The sequence below is a fragment of the Branchiostoma belcheri genome, unplaced genomic scaffold, assembly GCF_001625305.1.
Source record: "Branchiostoma belcheri isolate BF01 breed outbred unplaced genomic scaffold, Haploidv18h27 scaffold161, whole genome shotgun sequence".
Lineage (NCBI taxonomy): Eukaryota > Metazoa > Chordata > Leptocardii > Amphioxiformes > Branchiostomatidae > Branchiostoma > Branchiostoma belcheri.
The window spans coordinates 529,756-547,208 of NW_017803058.1; the positions used below are offsets into that span (position 1 = coordinate 529,756).

At 40.9% G+C, this 17,453-nt stretch overlaps 1 protein-coding gene across 1 annotated transcript in view; it reads right to left on the reverse strand.

Annotated features, from left to right (window-relative positions):
• LOC109466272 overlaps positions 1-16,896 on the reverse strand; it is a 19,201-nt gene extending 2,305 nt beyond the window's left edge. The window contains exons 1-12 of the mRNA XM_019763976.1: positions 16,380-16,896; positions 15,083-16,066; positions 11,129-11,218; positions 9,378-9,464; positions 8,754-8,847; positions 7,887-8,120; positions 6,996-7,266; positions 6,292-6,423; positions 5,636-5,746; positions 2,978-3,096; positions 1,473-1,928; positions 417-1,019 (exon numbers count right to left, since the gene is read on the reverse strand). Coding sequence (XP_019619535.1) covers positions 417-1,019; positions 1,473-1,928; positions 2,978-3,096; positions 5,636-5,746; positions 6,292-6,423; positions 6,996-7,266; positions 7,887-8,120; positions 8,754-8,847; positions 9,378-9,464; positions 11,129-11,218; positions 15,083-15,989 — 3,104 coding nt within the window. The 5' untranslated portion in view covers positions 15,990-16,066; positions 16,380-16,896. The remainder of the gene's footprint in view (positions 1-416; positions 1,020-1,472; positions 1,929-2,977; positions 3,097-5,635; positions 5,747-6,291; positions 6,424-6,995; positions 7,267-7,886; positions 8,121-8,753; positions 8,848-9,377; positions 9,465-11,128; positions 11,219-15,082; positions 16,067-16,379) is intronic.
• Between the last annotated feature and the right edge of the window lie 557 nt (positions 16,897-17,453).

Below are 17,453 nucleotides of genomic sequence, written 5' to 3' on the forward strand. Positions count from 1 at the left end.
ATGTCCGCATCTGCACCTCTAAAATGGACTTTCTTGCAACACCAGCACTCCTTGGCCCCTACATAAGAAAATGGCAAAGTGTTTAGACATATGCAATGAGTCAGTTCTGAATGTTCCCTGTGCATTCCAGCTATCCTTTACTTCTAAACAAATACCACTATTTTCACAATACAATGTATAAACTAAACCAGCACACGCTTTTGCAGAAAAAGCAAAAAGGCCTTTAACAAGAAAATGATGAAATCATGAGAAGTTTATTAGCATTTAGCAGAGTTAGTAATATGAAGTATCTCCAATTTACAACGTGCTCAAAGGAATGAAGAGTGCAAAAGATTTTTTAATTACATTTACATTTACAATATGCAAAAGTTTATAAGATTGTCACACTGATAAGCTGATTAGGTTGTTACACTCACCAAAATCGGAAGTCTGCCGGTAGGAAATTTCCAAGTTTAGCGTCATGTTTGGTCTTCAGTATCTGCTTGACGAGGTCCTTCTTCGCGTTACCGTAACCGTTGAAGATGTGGTCGCAGAACAGTAGCTTACCGCTGTAGTACATCAAGAACATGCCCGCCACCGCGTTATGTCTACGCAGCAGTAGCGGCTGGTCGTAGTCCGTTAGTTCCGCCGCGACCGCCATGTCGTACTTGAATATTCTGAAGGGATCGGAGCGACTCTGCACGCAGGGCATCGTCCGGTTCTTGTTCCGGTCGATGTACATCCGTTCCAACATGGCGTCGCATGGGTTAGCGTTTGTGTAGTACGTCGAGGTGACCGCGATGATGATTAACTGATTCTTGGGGAGAAACTCCTTGAGAAGACGGTCGAACTCCAGGTCCATGACCAGGGGAACTTTGTGCTTGCTACACTTGCAGGCGAGGATGCCCTCTCCTAGGATCTCTGCACGTAGCGAGACAGGACAGCCCTCCCGTAGCGGAGTACGCACACGCTCAGGGGTGGACAGGTTGGCATGGCTGGCACTCTTGGGGAACAGGCTCGAGGGAGCTCGCATTGGAGACCTAGGGTACAACAAAAGGGTTTTGATGAATTTTCAGATGGCACAATTTTTTTTTCAGATGGCTAAACATGCAAAAAGGGCATACTGTAAATCCCTTTATATTCTTGGTAGCAAAATTCTGTCTGAGAAAAATGGACATGTTAGCAGAACTACATGGTGTTCATTTTCCAAAGAAAGTCAGTGAATTATTCGTTTGTGGTAATAATAAATTTGCAATAAAGAAGTGACCAACAAAACTGCAAGTATAAAAGTACCGGGAATATAAAGTGATTTACAGTATATTGTTGTTTTTTAAAGGTAAATCAAACTGCAAAAGGGACGTTAGAACACTATATTACTAAGGTACATGAAAATAAGCTGATGATGGCACAAAAAGTACTTGAGACAGAGATAAAAACACAAATTTACCAGATCAAAGAAAATCCAGCTTCAAAAGAGGTTTGAGAGTCCTTACCCTGCACTAGAAGTGGACTGTTGCCTTGTCTTAGCAGACCCAGCCTGCGACTTGGGCTCTCCCTCTTTTGCACTTCCTAGATCCATGCGCACTTTGGAGTCTGTTTCCCCCTTTCTCGACAATCCATCTGCCGAGCTGAACGGCCGCGAGGAGGCCGCCGTCAGCGGTCTCTCCTGTATCATGTGTCGCGGTGGCGCGGATGGCGAGCGGAACGACTGGTGCTTTGTCGGAGGGTTTCTCTCCTCCACCTTCTCCCCTCCCTCCCCCTCCGCCCCATCCTCCTCCCTGGGTATCTGGTGGAAGAGCGAGATGATGGGAGTCTTGACGGCGGGCCGGGCGGACTGGATGGTGCGTCGGGCGGACTGCTTGCCGGGACGGTGGGACAGCGTGGCTAGGTGAGGGGACTTGATGTGCATGGCGATACGATAGTGCTCCATCCAGTCATCAATCAGGTTCCTGTGCATAGGAAGATGGAAGGAAGACATTAATACACTGGCTTTGTGAGCTTGACTTCAGTTTGCAACAATATTCCAGCCAGCACCTGTCTTTACCTCAATTGCGGGAACTTTGTGGCGTGTGATGGAAACTTCTTTAAACCAATTCGTCAACCTTAAAGAACAAACTTGGCAAAAATCTTGAAATGTAAAAACATCAAAAGGACTACCAACAACCACTCTCAACCCCATGATTTGTCTCTCAAAATTGTGGGAAATTGCGTTTTTGAAGGCTTGAAAATCCAAAATTTGCCCTCAGACCCCCCTAGATTGTGAGCACTCTCCCCCCAGGTCTGATCATGAACCTGGGCTAAGGGGAAAAAATTTGAACTGACTAGAGCCCTGGTTTGCAAACTGTAACATGGTGGTGATGAGGTCTTACAGTCAACAGGACATGCACTGTCCTTGGTGCTGAAAAAGCAATGACTGACTTTACAGCTAAGTCATTGTTGTATGGATGGAAGATGAAAGGAAGGCATGATATACACTGGTAACGTTAGTGATGAAGTCAATGCGACATGACTGTCCTTCGTGCTGAAAAAGTTACTACCAACCAATTTCTTAGCTAAGATTGTTTAAAATCATCATTAAAAGCCTAGGACTGTCCTTTATTTCATGGCTTACGGTAGTATCAAGAGGATCAATGTGTGCATCAGACATTTTAGACATTCTCTATTAAAATTTCCATGCATCAATTACGTGTACATTATAATTTCAGTGTCTGGGCAGTCTCTAGAAGACAAAAGAAATACTGGTGATGCCATTCCAATCATTATAGTGTTTGTAGAAAACAATGTCAAAATGGATCCTAAGACTCAAATACTAAGTAATATAACTTTATTTCAAATGTTAAAATGTTCAATGAAGCAATACGATCCAATATAACATTGCTGTTCACACATCGAGCAAATGCTAACGTCACTGTTCAAACGTCCAACTGGGCAAACACACATTCTACAACTTGATTTACCCTCCCTTTAAATTCTAAGTATAATATGTATAACTTCTTACTTGACTTTCCGCTGAAGTCTGACCAGGTCCTTCTCTGCCTGGGAGAAAAACTCGTCCTTGTCTCCGGGTAACTCCAGAATCTTGGTCAGCTCAGCGATCTGCTGGGAAACTCTCTTCTCCTGTGGACAGTCAATACAGTTTTAATGTAAATATGGGCTGTACAGAACATCAGAAGATTAGGCCACACCAATTTAATTTGTTGGTTCTCGGATTTTTTCAGGAAAAATATGAAGCGACAGGGCGAAAAAAAAATAAAAATAAAAACAGGTCTAGGCATCCTATTATATAGCTTAAATGCTATGAAATGAGCCATGAAGTCAACACAAAAGGCTGGGTTAAAATTTAAACATTGAATTTTGAACTTTTAATCAAACCACTGCAATGATAGATGGGAAAACTGCAACAACTAGGAAGAAAAGGACTTTCCTCAATTGTTTGGGGCAAAACATGAGCATTTTTCAGTTGATTCAGGACCAGAATCAATTTTTTTTTTTTTTGCAAATCAGAAAGAAACAAAGAGGCGAATCCGAGAACCAACAAATTAAATTGGTGTGGCCTTACTATTAGCCCGAAAACTTAAAGGGACATTGTGTAACACTTTTGCACCAGAAATTGAAACATTTTATTCAAGAAAATTTTCGTGCGATTGTAATTTGCTTTCACCTTTTAACAAATCTTTGGAATTATCTAACAATTCTAACATTTATATACGATTGGTGCTAAACCAGAGGCAAAGTATTGTACCAGAATGTAAACAAAAATAGTTGACACTTGTGTTTAAAGTGTTTGAACACTCCGATGCATTTGTTATTTGAAATGGAGTTGGGATGACTCAACGTACTTTGTAAAGAGATGACCAAATTTACTTGTTGTATGGTCCTAATGTTACATAATGCAGAATTGTGTTCATTCAGCAATCCAACGATCTTAAACAAAGGAAGTAATCAACAACAACAAGGGCGTAGAGATAAACATTATAATCACTGTGGCCTACAACAAATACTGTAGAGAAATGTCCAGTTCTCTTTTGTTACAAGATCTCTTGCTAACTGAGTAATAATTATTTTTTTCTGATGTCTAACTGACTTGCCTCCAGATTGCCTGCACTATCTGATGCTTGTCTACCGGATGTTTCGCATTTGCCTGGGACTGAGTCTTTCCAAATGGAAGCTTCTTGGTCTTTCCTGTCCTGAGCAGTCCTCTCCTTAGCTGACCCTGTCCTATCCTGACCACTCCTGTCCTTAGCTGACCCTGTCCTTTCCTGACCACTCCTGTCCTTAGCTGACCCTGTCCTTTCCTGACCACTCCTGTCTTTTGCTGACCCTGTCCTATCCTGACCACTCCTGTCCTTAGCTGACCCCTGTCTGACCCCTGCTACACTGTCCCGAGGTGTAACCTGCTTTTCACTGTCCTGTCTAAACTGGACACTGCCTCTGGCTGAGTCAGGTCTGTCTAAGTCCTTTTTACTACCAGAAGAGGACTGCTTTCTGTCTCGCTCCTTTTTGTTAGCTGAAGCCCTAGCCCATCTTGACTAAAGAAAAAACATAATGTGTTCCATTTTTTTTGCGAACATTCTACAATTATAACAAGTTCTTGCATGCTTGTTACAAAGTAAGTTGTGGACACAAACTAGTCTACTTTTTACTACCAGAAGAGGACTGTTTTCTGCCTCGCTCCTTTTAGTACATTTGTAGCTGAAGCCCTAGCCCATCTTGACTAAGGCCACACCACTTTAATTTCTTGGTTAACGGATTTGCCCGCTTCATTTTTTTCTGATTTGGAAATAAAAATAAAAATTCAGAATCAACTGCAAAATGCTCATATTTTGCCCTGAACAGTTGAAAACAGTCCTTTTCATCCTAGTTGTTACAGTTATTCCATCTTTTAATGCAATTAAAAGTTCAAAATTCATAGTCAAAATTTTGAGCCAGTCTGGTGTGTTGACTTCATGGCTCCTATCGTACCATTTTGGGCCATAATAGGATGCCTAGGCCTGTTTTTTAGTTTTTTTTTTTTTTCGCCCGCCTGCTCCATTATTTTTCTAGAAAAATCCGTTAACCAAGAAATTAAATTGGTGTGGCCTAAAGAAAAAACATAACTTGTTTGCTAACATCCTAAACTTCAATGACAATAAGTTCTTGAATGCATGTTACGGAGTGAATTGTGGACACAAACTACATGTACACTAATTTTACAACATCAAAGGCACAGAATTTGAAACAAATTTGATGCAGCAATGACTTTGACTTTGTGATGGCTCAATGAACCTCTCACCTGTTTTTCCAACCATGAATATGGAAAGCTGCATTTCCATGGTGCAGTGTGCAGATAAAATGATTGGTTAAAGTTCACACAAAGCTTCAAATACTCACAATAGTGAATATGTGCATATTTCTGTTACATTTCACTTTTTTTGTGTGTTGACACCTTCCTGCTATGAGTTCTCTTATAAACTTAGTGTTGGTTACATGAAGTTAACTACTGTATAGCATATAGAAATAGACTGATCGAATTGAAAACACCAACAGACATCATATACAGTACAAGGCACTTCTGGGTGAGTTGCTAGCTATATGCTACAGCTACAAACACTCAGGATACAGAAAAAAAAGGAGAGGCTCAAAGATGCATCCTTGAGGTACACCCTTATCAACATACCTTTGGTTTGATAAAGCCTCTTCTCAATCTGTCCTTGTCCTTCTTCTTGCTGGGTTTGACTGACTCTTTGGCAGCTTGGGAAATGAACGGCCCTTCTGTTTTCAGATAACCCTAAAAAAGGTAAAAGAAAAAGTCCCTTTAGATATCATACTGTATCTTCAACAAAAACTTTACTTACAGATACAGAGCCACTGAAGGTCTTACTATTATAATTATATAACAAACTACAGTATTAGTATATGCATGATAGACAAGAGACATGCTTTAGATATGCAGTGGTAACTGCAAATCTCAATTGTTCACAGTACTTTTATATTTGCGGTCACTTCTGTACCACAAACTTATCATTACCATGAACAAAATTACTTTAATTCTTTTTTGCCTGGGACTTGATTTATTGATTGATAGATTGATTGATTGGTTGATTGATTGATCGGTTGATTGATTGATTGATCAATTGATTGGATTTTTCTGCACCTGCTGCCACCGCAAAGGTATAGTTCTGCGAGCATATACATTTTTCTCAAGCCGTGAACTTTTGCTACGGCGAACATCAAGTGATTTACAGTACACAGCAAAAGTCCTCGACATCATCTATTGCTAACACTTTTGAACAAGACAGGTTTAAACAGTGAACAACATGACTAAGTTCTTACCATTTCTTCCAGCTTTGGCTGCACAGCCCCGGTGTGAAGCCCAACGTTAAACTTTGCCGTCTCTTTCTGGCAGGCGAAGTGTAGGACGACTGAGGACAGGTTGGTACACCGGAGTAGGAGCAACTCAGTAACCTGTGCAGAAAAAATGATTTTTTATGCTTAATATATCAAGGTATCAAGGTATCCAACGTATGGTAAAATAAAGACATATTAATTTTCTGCAATGTTGATTCAGTTTATAACCATACAGTGACTATTATTCTTATCAACAAATACTGTACACCAACACTCACTGTCAAATCCATATAAACTTCTGTCATATATCCATGAATAATTTCAACAGGTTGGTGAATGATCGAATAGCAAAGTTTTTTATTCACAACCCCTTGTTTAGGAAAAGACGGTCATCAAAATGCTGAATCTTGTTTAACAAGTGGTTGTGAATAAAGAACTTAACTGCTATAATTTCTCATTTTTCCTCCACACTTTTAAATTCACTGTGGTTTTCACGATCAATTCTTTACCCCGAACTTCATTACCGTTAAGAAATAATTCACCAACTTTCTTTTTTCTGCACCTGCCGCCACTGTGAACATATACATAGTTCCGTGAACATTTTTCTTAGACCTTAAACTTTTGCTACAATGAACATAAAATGAATTACATTAGTCAATTCTGTCATACAGAATGTGACTAAACCTTACCTGGACATTGACCGTCACCGGCAGTTTCCCCACTTTCGGCCAGGACCACTGTTTGGAGATGGTACCGTCAGGTTCCATGAGCATGCCTCCCTCGGGACTCATGACGTAGCGCGGGACACCGTTGGGATGGTAGCAGCAGCCGTGTCCGGAGGGCGTGAAGGACGCCAGCATGGTCCCCTGGAGGTTGTCTGCGTACACGTTAGTGTAGAGACCCAGCTGGCCGGGTTTGGTGGGAGGGCTGATGGAGATGGCCACTCGACCTGAAGGGTAGCTGGGAAGGGCTGTTAAGGCAATAGACCGATCCTGATCGAATGCATCGAACTCCCTGTTCTATACATGTATCAAACACAGCAGGCAAAATCTAAGAGCAGCAAAATGACTTGATAAAGACTCCTTGTTTTACAGGTGAAACTGAATTTGTGGCATCGGAGGCGTTTTATTATTCTTGTATTTGTTTATCAAGCTACTATAATAATATCATTATTGTTTATGTCCCTGTTTGCGAGCTTATTATGTTTCTACTCGTATCACAAAGCCTTTACAAGTTGCGCCCTTCCTCATGAGCACCCAAGCTGTTTTCTTCTAATTTCATTTTTTTTCCTGGGCTTGTACACATGTAGGTAGCGGTGATGCATGCAGCAAATGCAGTGGAAAACCTGTCACAGATAAATATACTCTGCCTAACGTATGCATCGGCTGTTTGTCAGCAACTGGGCACTCTTGTCCACCTACCGTGTGACTATTTTACAGGATGCAGGACAGAGTTGGATTAGAGTCAACATCGTCTGTTTGAGTAAGAATAAACAGAGCAGTCCTTGGTTAGGCTACACCATGTGAAGGTAAACGTATTTACTTTTTCTTTCTAGTCTTATTACAAAATTTGAAGGATACAAGACAGAGCAGGACCCGTCCGGCAGTTGTCTCATGAGCTTCAGCCTGCCCTGTTCCACGGGACTGTCCATTCTGGGGATCTTAGGGGGGGACATGACCCGTGCCCCCGGTTTCTGACTGGGCGGCGGCTGCTTCTTGTACTTCAGCATGGCCTCTCGTTTGGTGTCGCCGTAGTAACGGATGATGAGTGGCTTGTCGTGACCCAACGCAAGTGCCTTTTCATGTTGTTCAGTGCTATTGGGGTAAAAACGTATATATATTGCACTCAAAAGATACGGTATTTATGAAATAAAACCCAGCAATTACTGCAAAACGTCAAGACAGTCTGTGTCTTTTCATGTTGTTCAGTACTACATGTACTTCATGAATTAGGATTAAAAAAAGTAGACTTTAATGCATTGAGAGATGGTATTTATGAAATAAAACACAAGCAATTACTGCTGAACATCAAGTCATCTACAACAACATTAAAAGATAGAGGTGGTGATGACATTGTGTCATTGGCATCAAGTCAACAACATGAAAATATGATACCGTAATTACTGATTTTTTTTGCAGTACTTTTATGTTCACGGTTGTTTCTGTACCGCAAATTTGCCCAAAATGTCCCAAGTATGAAATACTGAATGGAATGCTAATTTGGGGCAGTATGTATCAATATCATACAGATCGCCTTATGCATTTTTTTTAACGGTGTCGCTCGATGCAAGGCCAATTATTTTTGGCCACTTCTACGCATAGAGCTATAAGTATAGAACTGTAACAGCAACTCTTCTCCCTGAGTCAGAAACATCATGATTGAGACCAGCCCAATTTCTCACAAGTAGTGAGGACTAACTGACCCATTGGATGTCTTTAAGAACTTACGATATTTTGATGGAGAAGAGCAGTCTCTGTCTCGCCCACTCCAACATGGTCTGTCTCTCTGGGTCATCCCGCTCATTTGGGTGGACAATCCAGCCTGAAGAAGGGTCACAAACAGACGGTTCATAAACAGATAACATCCATACCAGTATGGCAAATATATCATCTTCATCACTGCGTAAAATTAATAGTACTGTTAAAGTCCCTTCTTTCTAAGAGAAGGATGTTAAAGCAGAAGTAAAATACTGTTGGGTAATGTTTTAGCTAGCCTGAAACCTTTTTCTGTCATCACAATTTTGTTTGATGTCAGATCATGTTGAGTGCCGAACGCACAACAATCCTCGTGGGTCCAGGGATATGCTCCCCCATAAAAATATTTGAAATCTAGACCCTCTGAAATGCTATTTCTTGCATTTTGAGGGGAAAATTTTGCTGGACAAAGCTTTTTAATGACATCTCTTTTCAGTTCTTCACACACTGATTTTTGTCTGTCAAAAATGACAGATTGGGTAAAATTATTGTCCATCGCGAGTAGCAAGTAGCGAGTAGCGAGTAGCAAAAAGACGGACACTGACTAGAACACTGGGTCTCATATAACTTTAAACCCAAGTAAAGATGACTGCTTACCCTTTTCTTCACAGGCCTTGTTGGCCAGAGAGAAGTTGAGAACAGACATGTAGCCAGCTGGTGTGTGGGCTGAACTGTATGGAAGAGCTAGAGGGGAGAAAAAGAGTACAAAAGTTACAAATCTTCTAACTCTACAACAGTTATCATTTTCAACAGTGCTGCCACTTAAAGAGAACTTCTTCGGTCAACATAAACTTGCATGAATTAGCCTTCCACAGTTGAACACAACATCATTGATTCTAAACACTGACATGTAATTCCTTGGGTGGGAGTCTTAGTCAGCTTAGCTTCCGATATATGTCCAGTAATCTCCAAGCAGTCATCTTTTAGTGGCCGCAATTGACCAGGCAGTATCCATATGTAAAGCAAATCTTTCAGTGGCCGCAAAGACACAGTATCAAAATGGCCAGACAGTATCCATTGGCCGAAAACAGATCTTTCAGTGGCCGCAAAGACACAGTATCAAAATGGCCAGGCAGTATCCATTGGCATACTGTCTGGCCAATAGATACTGCCTGGCCAATTTGATACTGTCTTTGCGGCCACCGAATGATATACTTGGAGATTGTACAGCAGTCATCAACCAAGGAAAATTACATATACACAGCTTCTCCTGCCTTAATATAAATGATTTGCCATACCAGAAAAACAGCAGTTGACTGGAAAACGTCCCAACAAGCATTCAAAATGAAGAAACTAGAGCAGTAACAATGGCACAGCTTACTCACAACCACAGAAAACACGTCAGCTTGTTTGCGTCCAATTTGCCGTCTGAATGACCCCAGTTGTATAACAATGTCCGGTTATTAATGAAAGGGCTGGTCATTCAACAAGTCTCAACAACCGTCATCTGTGCCCCGTGAAAACCTCCCATAATGCATCAGGCACCCAGGCAACCAATCACAGACCAGCTAGGTATGTGACCACACAACATGGAGAGAATACTAAGGGTCCCCAAAGGTCCCTCAGATTGCCAGATTTGCGATCTCTTTGTCATGGATGAAAGGGGATGAAGGGCTAGAGGAGTGATTGAGTGGGGTGTTTTCATGAAGAACTGCTGGATAATCGAGTGATCACCACATCAGGGTAGCTCTTGGGTCACTCCAGTGATGTCCTCATTAGAACTGATTATCGGAGTCTTAATTACACATAATTATGTTCCTAATTGACTGTCATCAAGGATAACAGTACTAATTTTGACACAGTAATGTTCAGTAACAATGTCTCAACATAGTAACATTACGAGTTACCCAAACTTTCTCTCATCATAGCCAATTTCCAACTACAGCTTGAAGAAAAAAAAATGCACTTCTCCAATAATTATATCTAATCCCAATGTATTTTCATCAAAACGGTAGACAAGTTGATGCAATATTATATATAGATCCTTCAGGAACAGAACTTCTCTGCTCTTTAAAAGACTAAAGCCCATTTCCCACTAGGATAAAATTTTTTCAGATTGAGCCAAATAGATTGGCGACAGGCTTCTATCTGGCTTCCATACAGTCAACTTAACCCCAGTGGGAACGCTCCCTATCCAGCCTGATTTGGGTTGATACAGCTCAGCAACGATTCACCTCGCAAGGTGGGTCGGTGTTGAGCCAGATGGAACTGGATTGGGAGTGTTCCCACTGGGGTAAAGTTGAATGGATCGAAGCAGATTAGCCAATCTATATTTGGCTTGATCCGGACAATTTTGTCCTACTACTACTAGTGAGAGAATGGCCTAAGTGTACCGTAGCTGTTCTTACCTGTGGACACATCGGAGGCCTGAGATCTGTTGTCGTAGAACATTCCGCTGGCGCGGGATGACATCAGCGAAACTTTCCGATCTGCACCAGCTGTAGGGACAAAACAAAACAGGTGTCACAAAAAAACAGAAACAATTGTTAGTCTAGTCAGGCCAGTTTTTGATTGAGGTTGATACATGTACAATCATTAAGCCATGTGGATCTCAGTCATTATGGATGACATCCACGCGCACATGAATTTTCACCCGTTTTTAAAAAATATATAGCTTTTGACCAAACTGTAAATCATACAAAGAAGCTGCAAATGAGCAAATATTTGCCATTGATTCAAAAGAACATTGGAAAATGATACGGATGTCATAGAATGCCAAAATTACTTAGCAAGAAAAGCAAGAAAATGTGAAGAAATGAAAATGATGAGTCTATTATTCACCATACTATATTGCGTGTTAAAGTCATTTGTTCAACCTTGCTTCGTGACAACGTTACATAGATTTCATAATGAAGGGAACTTTTTCCTTTTTTTTGCTTAACTGACAAAAACACTGATAGATATCTCTTCAGTACAAGCTATATTGATGGGTTTTCAAGCAATGGGAAAATTGCATTCTGATTCTGAACACCGCCTTTAAATTTTGGAGCATTAATTTTCTAAATTTGCAACCTGAATCTATAAAAGTAAGAATGTTACAGTAACTTTTCTTTATCATTAAATTCACCTTTAGCATGAAATTCTATTTAATGGTAAGTCTCTTTCGGTGTGATAAAAGTGTCAAGCATTATGTACTTCACATACTTAGTGACACCCAAAATGACCTTACTTGCCCATCTATGTCAAGGTCTAAAAGCTTTGAATTCTTGTTCTCTGAACAAACTACTGGTACTTTGCATTACAGATTAGCCTTCTGTCCAGATACTGGTGTATGGGGCTATGCCGATTATCATGTAGTTCATTGTTAACTTCATAACTCCAATGACTTCTTCCAAAAGAGTTAATTTGTGGCATATTTACATTTCTTGTTTTCATATTTACACTTCGAGTTAATTTTTTCCTTGGCTCCATTTCAAAATACCGACTGTCACCCAACTAACACCGTATCCACCCAGTCACCCTGAAAAGGTTGAAAAGTACATACAATCGTGCTGGCGCCCTGTTATATCTGTCAGAGAAAGAAAACAGGAACAGGATATGTGCTTTAAAGAGGGGTTATGACATGAGAATTGTTTCACACGGTTGAAAAAGAATCGCACAAAGCTGTCTGGGCAGAGAATTAAAAGCTGAACAAACGAGTCAAAAACAACGTTTGAACCATACTGGTTCGGAAATCCAGTTAAAGAATGCGGCGTATAAGTTCGTTGCGCTCCCTTTTGTCGCTCTTAATCCTTTAAAAGTGTTTTGAGTGATTGATACCTCTATCCCTCATTCGTCGCGCTACGCGTGAAGGATCAATACGATTTGTGGTGGCCGAGATTCGGCATGCAAATCGGACCCCTGTGTAAACTTTGCGGCACAAAAACGAGTGTGTACTTAACTCCTGCAATGGACCGCTTCTCGTCACCCTGAAAAGGACCCTTACAACTGGTTCAAAAGGTTCAGACAGTGTAAATGCGTCACAGTATCCAACACTCATGTCAGTGGTGACAACTATGACACTTTCCTGAACACCAAAGCATCATACTTGTATTGGAACACATGTATTATTAACTTTTGGATTGAGATTAAAAGCATTTGCTTTCAACGTATATTCTTCACAATGTTTTACGTAAATGTTTGGGTTGTCACTACAAAGAAATGAAGAAGAAAAAGAGAATCAAAGCACCTATTGGTAAAGAAAACAAGTCTACGAGTTGTTTGCACACCAAAAAAAACTGGCTTCCATCAAAGCTGTTCTTGGTTTTTCAGTCGGTAAAAAGGAAAAAGATATGTAAAATTTGTAACGTTATAGCTCACAGCCAGTAAAAAATGGTGCTAGAGTTCATATGAGTTGAGTCAAGTGTGATATAGTACTTCCCTGCAATTTAGCATGTTTTATCGCAAGCTAACGCAATACCCACACAAAGGTAGCCAACAGTGATTGTAATATATGGCGCACACTAACTCTATCAGGGCACATTCTTCCACAGATTACATGTTGACTTTCTGTTAAACATGAACCCAGCTTGCTTTCTGGCTGCACAGTTGGACCATTCATTGAAATAATCTTCATTAGTATGTACGTTTTTATAGTCTATAATTGAAAATGTGCTTCAGATTTTACTTCTATGCGAAGAAGTTGATTTAAATGTGAATGTACAGTCTTCTAATGCATTTATGGTTCTAGAACGATTTTGCAAAGATAATTTTACAGTCCCAACAATCAATCTTCTCATTGCAACCAACTTACAATCAAGAACTTTTAGTGTTGGCAACTATTCAAAAGCAAATTCCATCTTGAAGCTATGTTTAGCGCCATTCCCAAAACACAGTATACTACAAAGAAATCACAGTTCATAAGAAAATGTACATGTAATGCTACTATGACTGTCCAAAAAACAAATTTTGAGATACATTTATAAAGGAACTAAAAGTGCAGGGAAAGTATTATAGCTACATGTATGACGTAAAAGTCATTTTAAATTCCTAACTGACCAATTTGTCACCATGTCTCCATGATGTACTGTTTACCGTAGGCTGGGTAGTGGTGTTTGTCTGATTGAACTAATAATGTGTTATGGCCCTACTTTGGTTTAATCATTAATCCCACGCTAATTGATTTGTCACCATTTCTGATGGATTACAAAGTCTATCTAATTGATTGCCATGCTACTGTTAATTGGCAATTGTTTGATCTTTTCTGCAGTTTAATAAATTTATCCATGGAATATTTCAAGGTAATTTAGGCCTATGCAACTGACATACACCAGTTTTTTAGCCAGCGTGTGCCTTTTCATCATTTGACGGAATTTTGCCAAATCCGTCATATTTGACAGACAAAAATTAGTTGAAAAGATATTGAAAGAGATGTACTAAGCTTAGTCTACCAGCAAAATTTGCCCCTCAAAATCAGTCAAATTCAAAATGCAGGAAATACCTTTTTAGAGGGTCAAGATTTCTAAATTTTCCTGGCCCCCAATACCATTTTAGTATTTTCAGGCTTTGGTACTCAGAATTATGTTATATCAAACAAAAATATGAGCTAAAGAAATAGACTTACTAGTAGTAGTCTTTGCTGTTTTTGTTACTAAAAGCTTTTTTTTTCATGCCATCTCATATGAGAGCAACAGGTGGTTTAGTTTGAATAATTTCTGCAAACTACAAAATAGGATTTTTATCCATCATTCCATGGTCAATACTGACCAAATGAATACAGAATAGAGGACATGTAGGTACTAGTATGAACCTTGACTATATTGCAGGTTTATCATTAAACTTCTGATTTTAAAAACAAGATTTTCTAAGATTAGGAAGAACATCTGTTTTTCAGAAAGTACTCTCTATAGAAGCAGGTGTTACAGGTAAAACATCTGGTGAAATATAATACTGCTGGTGGAAAGGACAGGAAAACACACCTCTGGACAAGGTGTCATGTTGATACACTGGTCAGCAAACAGTCATCTTTTCATAGTTTTGTTTAAGAAATAATACCTGGAGTTCTGAAAGTTCCAATCATTTCTAAAATCCCAGTCTGTGTCAAGACATTTAGAAATTTATGAAAGAAATCGGAGGATACTGTTAATCAAAATTTTTTCACAACTTTGCAGTTTTCGCTGTCACTTCTGTACTGCGAACTTGTCATTATAGTGAACAAATGATTCGCTTTCTTTTCTCTTTACCTGCCACCACCACGAACATATAATTCCACAAACGTGTCCATTTTTCTCAGACCGTGAACTTTTGCTACCACAAATATAGAGTTATTTACAGTAGTTTTGAAACAGTTGTTCTTCACACATGAACCCTTATGTGTATCTTACCTGGCAACTTGAATCTCTCTGCTCGAGTTCTGGACCTCCCACCACCAGACAGCACTCGACCTTCTTTGATCTGGGCAAATCCAACTTTCGACCTTGACTCATCTTGGTCATCATCTCTCGGTGAGTCTACGCTTTCCTCCGATATTACATCGCTCCTTGTACCTCTTCTTCGTCTTCTTCTTTCCGAACTCTCCTCATCTTTTGACGTTTCGCGGTCGGCGTCCATCCGACTGGTGGACGATTTCGATTCGTCCATCTGTGTTGGGTCTATCGTACCCTCCGAGTGTTTCTTCGTTGCAGAGGTTCCTCTGTACGCGTTGGACTGCCACTCGCGTTTGGTGAACACCACCTCCGAACACAACTCCTTGAACCCCCAGCAAAGTTGCCACACAATATCTGTGTGAAGGTTCACCGACTCTTCGTGTTCAAACAGATACAAAACTTTCGCCAACTCTACAAGTAGCGTAGGTGCTGCGTACTTTGTCTCTTCAAACTGTATCTTCTGTGGATCATCCCAGGCTAGTTTATTCTCCTGCTCTTGCTGTTCTAACTGTGCTAAGTTTGAAGTAGCTCGGTCTAGAGATTCTTGAATTAGAGACAAAGTTTGGTTAATTGCTGGGAGTAAACTTTCCTTCTTCTTGGCACCCTCTTCAGTGGTCTCCTCGTGTGTTCCGGCTTCTGTGTCCGCCTCGGCTTTCTTCTGCTTGTCCTGCTTGGTCAAGAAAGCGGCTAGACGTGGGTTGAAGTTGGCAAACCGGAGAGACTGCGGCAGCTCGTCGGGGGATTTGCGGAACCGTTTGGCGGACTTGCGGCTGGTCTGCTGCCAGAAGAAGGTGGATCCCGCTGTCCTCCAGGGAGGGGGCGGTGCGTCCTGGGCAGGGGCTGATGAGGATGCGATTGATGTCATGGTGATTCCTGTGAGGTCAAAATCAGACCGTTCTGGAACAAACTGTGTTGGTCAGCAACGTTGCTCACAGATCAGTTCTGGAACAAGAAAAATTTGGAGGACGGAGTTAGCTGTTTTTCTTGACAGGCCTCAGAGTGCGAGTGAACTCGCATGGCGTTGCGCCTTAATTGTGCTGTTATTCGTGGTAAAATGGCTATTATAACAGTTTTTTCACATACATGCAAAGACGGAATAGTTTTACTGTACCGGTAACGTATGCAGTATAATCTCAACGCGGCCCTCCCAACCAGAAGTTGCCAACAACTCGCCGTGACAGCCAAGTGGCCAACCCGATCGGAGACCTGTTGCATGGCAGAAAAGGCACTCAAAACAAGAAACATGATCACTTACCAATTATATATCACTCCCTGCAGATCTTGTGACGATCTAATCCTTCACGAGGATGTTCAAAGCCTTTCCTAAAGAGCCCTAAAGCCGGTCTCGAGAGAGGGACTCTCGGTGCATGCCATGCGGGCCGCCATGTTGACTGGGTACTTGAGAACCCCCAACTGTTTATAGGTGTTTGGACTGGGGACAGTGGGGGCGTGGCCTGTCTCCCTGGAGACGGGGACGCCTGACAGGTCCTACAGGTGTGCTGTAGCGTACGGGGTCATACCTGGTTGCTAAGGGGTAACCTGAGAACGCTTTAATCATGCCGCCTGGCAGGTTACACCGGTACTAGAATAGCACTACAACGTTTGTTAGCGGCGGGCAGCTGAGTACATTTGATATGCTTGAAGGGGATACTTCAGTATTCAGCCAGTTAGATTACTTTCTGTGTAGCGCTAACATGTAACAGTGTGTGTTTGTTTTGTATCAACTCGTTTGATGGAAGGGAAACATGCCAATGCTGTAACTCAGATGATACTGTAACACTTTATACATGTGGCGTTTTGACGGGGTATATTGTTTTATTGCAAATTCGTGCCCGAGGGCTAATTGCAGGAACAGAAGAAACATAGGGTATAAAAACAGACAATTAGTACACATAGAACTACTGATAACTACTAAGAAACTACTAGTAAAACTACTGGGTTAATAAAAATACTTGCAACGTTACTACTCTCAAAGTAGAGGTTTGGGCTTTGGCTTATTTTTGGCGTGTTTTAGGTTTTTTTACCGGGCTTTCTTTTTTAATACCAGGCCAAAACGAAAGCCCGATGAGAACGCCTAAAAACTCGCCAAATACTTGGGTAGCTGTACCACTGTCTCATGTGCAAGTCATGTTTTCTGTGCGAGAATCTTTGCTCACTCAAAGGTTGCCCGGTGCGCAAGTTATCATTTTTGTTTCATACAAAACGGCATTTATAGTGATCTAGCTTACAGCTTCTGAAACATACACTGTGTCCCGCCCCGATCTCGGCCAGTACGATGAGAGATACCTTTACAGGTGGCCTGGCTTACGGCTTGCCTTGTCAAATACAT